We start from the raw sequence: 10540 nt of genomic DNA, 5'->3' as shown, positions 1-10540 counted from the left end.
AAAAAAAAAAATTGCCACACAGGCAACCCACACAGGCAATCAATCGCCACAGCAACCCAAACACAAGCCAACCAATCAACTTACAACAATGCGAGAGGAAGGGGGGTCGGGGCTTTATCGCTCACTAGGCAACCATTGCCATAGTGATGGCGTCCTGGTGAATTATGATTGGACGGGAGGGTCTTGGGTGAGGTAAGTTGCCGTTTCAGGAAAAAGATCAAAACAGCAGAAAATAAAATGTATTAAAATGAAAGGATTGAGAAGTAAAAACAAAAAAAAAATGAAAAGGAAAACAAGATTTTAGTATTTTCACTTCTCCAGAGTAAATTAAACTGTGTTTAATACGAGTGACCTGAAGTTTATTCAGTATTATGTACAGACCATAGATAAGAACTGGACAGAGGTACGTACTGTACAGGGGGGTTAGTGGGTGAAGCCGCAGGAGACCACCAGAAATGTCCCGCTGGACTCAGTTTGTCTTAAACATCAAAAATGCTAAATATATATTAATTTATAAAAACCTAAGTAATATTTAAACTACTTCATAACACAATAAAAATATCTGGGCCTGGTATGAAAACTGAGTAAATATTTTGGACAGCATATGTGACATGCTAATATGTTCAATCTACCTGCAGTACCTTCGGAATCCACTAGTCAAATGCTCCGTTGTATTGGACACCACCGTTTCTATTGGAGCGCTGATTGACAGGAGGATTGTGCAACAGTTACTTGGTTATAGTAAACCTTGTCTCCTATTGGACATTCACCTGTCAATCACAGACAGTGTCCAATCACATTCACTCTCCTATTTCTGTCCATATATGAGTCAAATTTAGAAAACTGACATCACAGTCTGTAGTCACCATGAGTCAAAATTGGAAAACTGACATCACAGTCTGTAGTCACTCATCACTCCCACGGCTTCACCGCCCCCCAGTGGCACGACTCCCTCCAGTTCTTATAAAGAGTCTACGGTCACGTTTACGTTACGGTATCTTTCTTTCTCCATGGAGTTAGCATTACTGTGACTAAGCTAACGTTACCTTTCCTGCCCGTGTTTCACACTAACGTTTATGGCCCCGTTCTCCAACATACAGCGCCCCCACCCCTGACGTTTGGTTATTCACTGCCTGGTCATGGTCGACTCACCTTTCTAATTTTTTTTTAACTCCTCCTCCTCGCTGTTTCCACTCAGTATGGCCGATTAGCATCTTTGGGCCTTTTGAGCTGCACCTTCAGTCTCTTCATGCCGATCTGGAAACCGTTCATGGCCTGGATGGCCGCCTGGGCGCTGGCTGGGTTGTCAAAGCTTACAAATCCTAGAAGGGAGAGAGTCAGAGAGAGAGAGAGAGAGAGAGAGATGCCTCACGTCAGTGTTTTTTCATATCAACCCAGGACAGATGAGTGACGTGAACATCACTTTCCCCTTCAACACATCTCTGTCAGATCACACCTTTCACTGCTGCCTGAATGATATGGCCTACTGAGCACAGATCAATAGAACGCAGCAGCTCTGCTGTTAAAACAACTGGGTTCTATGTCAGTTTTATGCAGATGATACACTGGTTCTACTGGTTGTCTTTTAAGGCATTTTCATTTATCGAATCAGTTCACTTCACACTGATGACAAATGGACAAAAATAAGGTCCAGATTCTCAGAAGATTCCTTAACTGTGCCTCGGGTTGATGTGCTAATGACGACATCACAAAACGAATTGAATTATTCCACATCCAGAACTATTCCATTGATAAAAAAAAAAAAAAAAACCAAAACAGTTTTCCTTAATACAAATCAATTATATTCTTTGTTTGACTACTTTAGATCAACCGAAAACCATTCGAAATATTTTGGTCTATGTTTGTAACATCATTAAAACATTTAATCATTTTGCCTCTTAGATTGAATGAAGCCTGGATGTTGTTTTCGTTTTTCGTTCTTTGGCTTTTTAATAAATTTGGACAAATTTATATATATAAAAAAAATTGTTTTCATTCAAGTGATAAAAAAACTGTACAAGCATTTTAATGAATCATGTTAGTATTTAAAGTAAAATTATTTTTATTTTTGTCTATTTTTGGTACGACTCCATTAGAGCTACAGCCCTGTGTCAAACTCATTAGTTCTGTTTTTCCTGTATTGACTACATCTGCTCCACTTCCTCCCTCTCGTTCTGCCCCGTCTGTCTGTCTCACCGAAGCATTTGCTCTGGTTGGTGGCACGGTCCACAAACACCTTAGCCGAGATGACATTGCCAAAGGGCAGGAACATCTGTAGCATCTCAGAGTCGCTAAACTCCTGCGGCAGGTGGTAGATGAAGATGTTACACCCCTCTGGACCTGACACACACACACACACACACATTAGATGGATTGTAATGAGTGACCTTCGGGGGTGGAAACCTTGTGAAAAACAACTTTAAAATGAAGAGAGGACGATTGCCCCAGACAGACAGACAGGAAGTCCCATCACCTTCTCTCTGCTGCTGTTGCTGGGGTTGTTGGTGTTGCTGGGCAACCAGCGTTGGCTGCTGTGGAAACGGCTGTCCGACCAATCCGTACGCAGCAGGGTACGCCGCTATTGGAAGAGACAAGGGAGTAACAAAATCTGATTGGGTAAAAACAACAGGTGGCAACACAGAAGTGCCCAATGGTGCACTTTCATTAAAAGTAAAATGTCTCCCGGTGAAGGTGAAAACTATTAAGTGTAACAGCTGAATGGAGCGCGGCTGCGAGACAATGACAGTGGCGAGCTGAGGCTGCCGTGCACAACAGCCTTCATTACAAAGCGGGACAAGCGGTGTCACGGCGGGGTCAGCCGCATTAATCATCGTCGGCAATTAATATGTGTCTCGTGCCTCGATTACATCAGGAAACACCAAAACAAAATGAATGCAATCAATTGTCCTGTAATAACGCCCTCCCCTTGGCACGAGGACGGTCAAACCAAGGACGTCTTACGGACGCCCGTGTTCTCAACCTGAACCTGAGATTTCCCGATGACGCCTTTATTTTCACACTGACTATAACACTATTAAAAATACACATAAATATTATAAAAAAACAACAACATCCATAACCATCACAACACACGTGATGGATTTAAAACAGGAGATGTCGCTCAGACGTGAGTTTATTTTAATGCTGTGTAGATCACTGAGATATATTAGGGCTGTCAAACCTCAAACAAAAACCCATTTTTACTTGATTCATCACAGGGAAGCCGGGAACTAATCACAATTTATCACGACAAAACCAGATAAATCAACATTCCTAAATATGAACCATGAAGATTGATAAAAATATAAATTTTGTTATAAAAGATACTTTGACATTTTAATACTTTTCTAATCAAATTGATATATTTAAATATATATGTATATATATATTTGTACCTTCCAGTGGACTCACCACCTGCAGAAAGGTTTAGGGGGGTTGGTACGGTGCAATGTGATTTGGGTGGCGACTGCTGCCCCCGCGACCCGGTAACGGATAAGCAGATAAAAATGGATGGATGGATGGATATATATATTTGTTTATATATATTTAAATATATATGTTTATATATATTTATATATACATGTATGCATTAGGTGAAGGATCATACATAGTTGATGGTCTGCTCAGTGCTTCGGTCTGTCCCTTCACCCACCTGTGTAGTGCTGCATACCAGCGTAGGCCTGCTGTAATGGGTCCAGTGCCGCTGCAGGACTTTGAGCTGAGGGGTGAAAGATAAACCGTCGGTCATCGGTCAGAGCAATAATCTTGATCTCCTGTGTGTGCGTCTACGTGTCTGACTGTGAGTACCTTGGTACGCGTGAACACCATTGGTGTATAATGTCTCCGCTTGTTGACCGTTGGTCGGGCCTGCAACGCTGCCGTAACCGTTCACTCCTATTGGCGGCGGCAGAGCTGGCACGGGCGTCGCTGCGATAGTTGGTGGAGTGTTTGTTCCTACAGACATAAATCACATCAATCATTAATCACAGCGGGACAACAGACACAGAGAGGCTGTCTCTCTCACTGCAGCTCTTCTCTCTCTCTCGTTCTCTTTTTTCCTTTTCATCTGTTTTTAAAAACAGATGAAAACAGATGTGGTTTTTAAAGCAGTGTCGACTGCAGGCAATGTTATTTGGATTTTGGAAATTGAAGATTCATGAAATTTACAGAGGTGGATGCTTCATCGCTTGTCAAGGGCAAAGATAAGGCTGCCGGCTGGAGGCAGTTATTTTACTCTAAGATACTGTACATTGTGAGACATTGACAAAACTGGTTCTCTATCAAAGGAAACATTTTCCAAAGACATCAAGAGACACTGTGTTAAACTTGTAAAAATTCAATTAAAATCCTTTAAAAAAAAAAGAGACACTAGAATTTCTAATTCTGATGCACAATGATGGCCTCGCCTGCTTAAATACGTCATTAAATTAATTTTTATTAGCGTTAAACACGACTACTCCACAACTCTTTGCATCAGTGTTTTCTCTCCCTCTGTCTGTTGTAATTCATCATCTGTCCAGCAGGGACTTCAGGACATGTAGTTTGTCAAGAATCTACTTTGATGAAGCGTCAAGAAAAACTTCTGGACAGAGTAGAGACAGACATTCTTCTCTGGGTGTGGGTGTGTGTGTGTGTGTGTGTGTGTGTGTGTGTGCGTACCCGATGACGGTGTGATGGGTGTGATAGGCGTGGCGATGATTCCGTTGGCATTGAGTGCCGCCATCTGCTGCATCTGTACGGCAGCAACTGTTGCCACAGGAGATAAGTATGCTGACTGGGCAACCAGGGCCTGCTGTTGGACAAGCTGTGGACGGAGATGGAGGACGGAAAAAAGAAGAGGAGGAGGAAGAAGAGGGGTGAAGAAAAAGGAGAGTTAAGCAGAGAGGGAGAAACAGAGTGAGTCAAAGAAGAAGAAGGAGAGAGGGAGAAGAGGTGGGGGGGGGTAGAGGGGACGGGGTGAAGGGACGGACAGGAGAGGAAGGGACACAGAGAGGGGGTGATGCAGAGACAGATGAATAGAGATCTAATTACAAGGCCATTATGTCCTAAGTCAGTAGGTTAATGGCTGTGTGTTGTGGGGAAACTAATGGCAGATGATGACTTTATGTTCTGTTGTCTGTGGAACACGATGAGCTCCAATTAGAACGCTGATCGTCCTCTTCAAACATATGACATCCTTTCATGAGCACATGACCACTCCACTTATACATTCACTCTGTGTGTGTGTGTCAGCATGTGTGTGTGTGTGTGCTACAGTAATCCTCAGTGCCTATAAGCAGCGCTTGCCTGTGCATTGACCGCCTGTGTGTAGGCATTGTAGGCAGGGTAGTTGAGGGTCATGGGGCTGAAGATCCCAAGCTGGGAGGCCACCTGCTGCATCCTCCTCAGCCCCCGCTCCTTCTCTGTGTCGGCAAACTTCACCACCAGACTGGACGACGCCCCCTGTGAGAGAAGAAGAGGAAGAGGAAATAAAGAAACACGTAATGATATGAGGTTTTTTTTTTTTAATGGGACTCATGTTCATGTTTATTCATTTCATTAATTCCCTCCATCCATTTATTTCTTGTTTTACGAGTCACTCTGGGCCGTGGCCCGTAATAAAACGTGGACTGGATCAAAGTTAATGTAACTTTAAATTACTCACAATATTGCCTACATGAAAATTAAACTCTCCCCTCTGACATATTCACGCGTCTACCGAGGAGCCTTTACGCTACGTATGGACGCCTCCTCCACTCTTCCTTCGCGCTCAACTTACGGGCATCGTGCGGCTTCCGTGTAAGCTGTTGATGGCGGCCTGAGCTTCGGCGTGTCCTTGGAATTTCACAAACGCGCAGCCTGTGATTAAAAAAACAAAACAAAACACGCTCGTTAAAAAAGTGTGATTTAATGAAGCAGAAGTCAGGGACATTTTTTTGTTTTGTGGTAGGTCTCCTACCTTTGCTGGTGCCATCTGGTCCCCTCAACACAGTGCACTCGTCTATGCTGCCAAAAGGCTCAAACAGCCTCCTGACATCCTCATCGCTCTGCTGCTTTCCCAGCATGCCCACAAACAACTTCCTGTCCTCTGTGGGAACAAGGACGCGAGGGATTTAAAAAGTGGTCACACCTCTGCTGTCCAGACTGTAAACACGGTGTCGACAGACAGGGATGTGTCCGTGAAGGCATGTTTCTTTTTTCTCTCTCTCTCTCTCTCTCTCTCCACCAGGGAGCAGTGTTGCCCAGTGAGAGAAGGTATACAAGGCCAGGAATCATTTCATTACAGATCTCATTGACACCTGACTGTGTTGTTGTATTTGTTCTCTTTTTGTTCCTGGTTCAGTCAAGGTGAACTAACACAAACAGACGTCTGGTCTTAAATAAATGAAATGAAATATGAGGTTTTGACTAATGTTAGGATGAAGACGTTGATAACTGCTGGTTAATTAACTATCGATCAATAGTTGAAGTGTTAAAAGAAGCTGTGGAAAAGTGTGTGTGTGTGTCGGTGTGTGTGTGTGTCTTACCTCCTCTCCCCTCGCTGTCAGCAGGTTTTACCTGGATCGGCCGATTCATCTGAGGAAGAGACACAGTTTTTACTCAAGGTGTTTTTTGGTCAATCAGATTAAAAAAAAAGCAATTTGTTCATTTTAAAATATGAATATAAAACATGTCATCTGTTAACACTACTGTGTTGTAACAGTCCCTCTGGCAGTAAAGCACCAAACAGCATCACGTTTATGAGTCAGTAACAAAGTGACATTTATACATGAACTAATAAATCTGTTTAAAATCAATTATTTTTTAAGTAGAAAGTGTGTGTGTGTATGTGTGTGTATGTGCACAACACTTTTCAGAGGTCAGTTCATCACTCGTTATCTGTCACACTCTCGTCAACTCTTTTCAGACTCAGACACTCGTTATCTGTCACACTCTCGTCAACACACACACACAAACTCTTCTCTCTAGGAACTTTATCCAAACCAAAACGTAATCCTCAACATCGAGCCTCTTCTACCATCATCATCATCATCATCATCATCATCATCATCATCATCATCATCATCATCATCATCATCATCATCATCCTCATTTCTAAAGCTCTAATTATTTAGGACCAGGTTCTGGTGTCGATCCTGGTTCTTCTAATAACATCAGTAATAACATCAGTAATAACATCAGTAACAATGTGACATAACCGTTACTTCATCCTGGTTTTAACCAGAGACCTGGTCAAACCCCTCACTAGAACCAGGATGTGGTCTTCATAAAAACTCCAGCTCTCGACACAAACACGATCACAGACGCCATGAGATTGAGAATGTCCTGTAAGCTGCTGATCTGGATTACAGAAGAACCGAGGATTAGATAAGGGACAAGAGTGTGTCTAGATGGAGCAGAGTCAGGGGGGGAGGAGAGGGGGGGGGAGAGGGGGGAGCAGAGGGGGAGAGAGTTTGTAGTGGGATAAAATGGCAAGTGTGTGAGGAGAACAGGCGCAGCTAAAAATAAAATAAAAAAAAAGATGGAGAATGTGAGACAGAGAGAGAGAGAGAGAGAGAGAGAGAGAGAGAGGCCTGGGGGACCCCGAGTGACTTCGACCGACTAAAAGGGCAGGTGGACGGCCGAGAGGAACCCGGGGAGTGAATGAAAGTGCTGGAAAAAAGGAGATTGAAACGGAGAGGCAGAGAGTGGGTGGATGAAAGCAGAGCTGCCCCAGAGAGCGTGATTAAAAAAGAATAGAAAGGGAGAAAAGGGGGGAGGGAGGGAGGAGGGGAGGGGGGGAGGAGCGGGGCGTGATTCAGTCGTGACTCGCTCTGTCTAAAAAATGTCAGGACTACAGAGATTGGTTGCCCACGGCGTTAATGCATGCGTGCGCACGCATGCTGTGAACAGCTCCGACTACACATCTGCACGCACACACGCAGCAACACACTGCTTAGTCACAGACGCTGAGGCCGAAGACAGAGTGTTGATGCCACAGAGGTGGGGAGGGGAGGGGGGGTCAGGAGGTGTGGGGGAGGGGGGGGGGTCTTGAGAATAATGACAATGAAAAATAAGCCACAAGGAGAGGAGAGGAGGCAGACGAAGACGAAGATGAAGACGGAAGAGGAGGAAGTCACAATGATGTGAAAATGAAAAAACAACAACAAAAAAACAATAAAATGAGTCCAATAAACCATAGAGTTTCTTCCTTGTTTTTGATTTTCAATACAGTTTGTCAAATTATTTTTTGTGGTGACAGATTGAAGCTTTTTTTCTTTCTTTGCTCATCAGACGTGTGAGCAGTAAAGGTCGAGCCCAGGGGTGTTCAACATGTGGCTCCTCAGCTCACGTACAGCCCCCCCTTTGCAATGCCTCCCTCTCCCTTGTAATTGTCCAAAGCCTACATAGTTGTACTAACTACGTAGTATTACTACATTACTTAAAGGTTGGAACATTGTTTTTTACACTATACTGCCATCATTGAAACCTCGTTGTGTTGAATTGACTGGTGTTAAAGGTCACTGACCCTTTGGTTCACGATGTTTATCAACATCACTCAGAGACAGACTGGGGAACAAAAATTGTGGTTGAAGTAAAAGTGATAAAAAAAGGGAGAAAAAGGTGAGGAAGACAGAGAGAAGCAGAGAGTGGTCCCACTGGGGCGTTAAGTCAATGGGGAAGAGATGGGAGGAACAGAGCAGAGTGTGGTCCCACTGGGGCGTTAAGTCAATGTAATGAAGCTGGTAATTGAGGAGAGGGCAGAGCAGAGAGAAAGACTGATCCATACGTGTGATTCATCAGCTCTTAGCTGTCACCACAGAGCCATTCATCCCAGACGTCCGTGGACATACGTTCCTGGCAGACACAAACACATCTGTATGGGCGTTCACACCAAACACACACACACAGGTGCACAGAAAACACACACTTCCTTCCGTGTGTTTTTCAACCTAAAGGCTTTATTGACCTCAGCTGTCAACTCTGACTTAAACCCAAAGCAAACACAAAGGTTCACACAACAGAACCAGTACAACCTTCAATTTATACTCTTCATCCAACCATCCATCCATCCATCCATCCTTCCATACCTGGGTCCATCCATCCCATAGTTTATCTCTTCTATCCATCCTCCTCTCATCCAACCATCCACCCATCCATCCATCATATCCTGCGTGCCGTTGTTATGGCTGTCCGTCCACACTGTCATCCATCTTGTGCTATCCACCCATCGATCTGTCCCGTCTTGTTCATTGATTCTGTGCTGTGTTGTACAGCGGGCTGATCGTAGCCAGATTTGTGTCCACTAACCCTCTCTCTATCCTTCCATCCATCACCTCTTCCATTTCTCCCTTTATTAGGCCTATTCAAGCTCATCCTTGGCTAATGAGGCTCAAACTATGGCTTATCAATCAAGTGAGTGCACGGCCGACCCGTGAAGAGGTATTGACAGAAGATAAATGCGCCGTTGCACGTGAGGAAAGATGAGCGGATGAAGACGAGCAGCTGCTCCAGAGACGTACGCGCGCGCACACACCGCCTGTACAAAGACAATGCGATTGCATCGGAAAATTGGCATGGCAACCGGCTGGTTGTCATGGCAATGGTATGACGGCACACTGGGTAGGTAAACAAAAACTCTGGTCGCCAAGGACCACTGCTGTGCTCTTTGGAGTGGTTGGCCGACTGTACACCGTAGGTTCACGCTGCTAATAATGTTCAAGATGAGAGACAAATGATCAGGGAGTGTCAGTGAAAAAAGGTTTGAGAACAAGGGAAATGACCAGAACAGGGAAAAAGAATGTGATAAAAAAAAAAAAAAAAAGGAGTTGGAGGAAGTCAGAGCAGAGAGAAGGTAATTAAAATTTCCACCAGCCTTAGAGAAAAATGCAAATAATCTACAGTCCCTTCTAGTGGGTTCCCAGCGCTCCCCTGTGCTGCTTTTTTTTCCTTTCTTCAACACACACACGAGCAGTCACTCACTCCGCTCGAGTCAAATCATTCTCTAATTACTCACGTTCCAATTAAGACTTAATTAACGCTAACCATCTGCAAAGGTCTACACGTCGAGTGCAGCGGCACGCCTCCATCCGTCCTGCTGCATACTAAAGAGAAGAAGGAGCTCTCGCTCTGAGGCCGAGTTCCTGCAGCTCTGTGGAAAGTGGATTCCCAAAGCAGAGGGGCCAGATATGAGGAGTGTGATGCTGTGTGTGTGAGTGTGTGAGTGTGTGAGTTGTGTGTGTGACTCACACTCAGTGGAAACACTTCCCTCTCATACACGCATGGCCAGACTCGCATGCAAACACACTTCCATTTGCATGCCGTGGCGCTAACGTAAAAATACACAGTCTCCTGTCACTTAGTGGAAACACACTCGACAAAATCTTCATAGAAAAGCACCCGTCTCTGTGTATGTGTGTGTACAGATACACACACACAGAAAAAAAAAACACACCACACATTCCACACACATGCAGTTAATCTTACTCCCTGCAGTAACGCAGAGAGGATTGTGCCAGGATTAGAGGATATTAAATCCGAGGATTATCCAATCGAATTGTATTCTATCCCCCTCACACAC

General features: G+C 44.3%; 1 protein-coding gene across 1 annotated transcript in view; it reads right to left on the bottom strand.

Annotated features, from left to right (window-relative positions):
• Positions 1 to 872: 872 nt before the first annotated feature.
• Positions 873 to 10540, bottom strand: part of LOC103388282 (CUGBP Elav-like family member 3) — a 24644-nt gene continuing 14976 nt past the window's right edge. Inside the window, exons 4-13 of the mRNA XM_008323203.3 lie at positions 6507 to 6555; positions 5939 to 6067; positions 5759 to 5838; positions 5287 to 5442; positions 4660 to 4804; positions 3808 to 3954; positions 3653 to 3718; positions 2474 to 2578; positions 2197 to 2340; positions 873 to 1322 (exon numbers count right to left, since the gene is read on the bottom strand). Of these exons, the coding sequence (XP_008321425.1) occupies positions 1195 to 1322; positions 2197 to 2340; positions 2474 to 2578; positions 3653 to 3718; positions 3808 to 3954; positions 4660 to 4804; positions 5287 to 5442; positions 5759 to 5838; positions 5939 to 6067; positions 6507 to 6555 (1149 nt within the window). The 3' untranslated portion in view covers positions 873 to 1194. The remainder of the gene's footprint in view (positions 1323 to 2196; positions 2341 to 2473; positions 2579 to 3652; positions 3719 to 3807; positions 3955 to 4659; positions 4805 to 5286; positions 5443 to 5758; positions 5839 to 5938; positions 6068 to 6506; positions 6556 to 10540) is intronic.

This window comes from Cynoglossus semilaevis, chromosome 13 (assembly GCF_000523025.1).
Source record: "Cynoglossus semilaevis isolate Cse_v1.0 chromosome 13, Cse_v1.0, whole genome shotgun sequence".
Classification (NCBI taxonomy): Eukaryota; Metazoa; Chordata; class Actinopteri; order Pleuronectiformes; family Cynoglossidae; genus Cynoglossus; species Cynoglossus semilaevis.
This window is presented reverse-complemented; position numbering and strand designations above follow the sequence as displayed.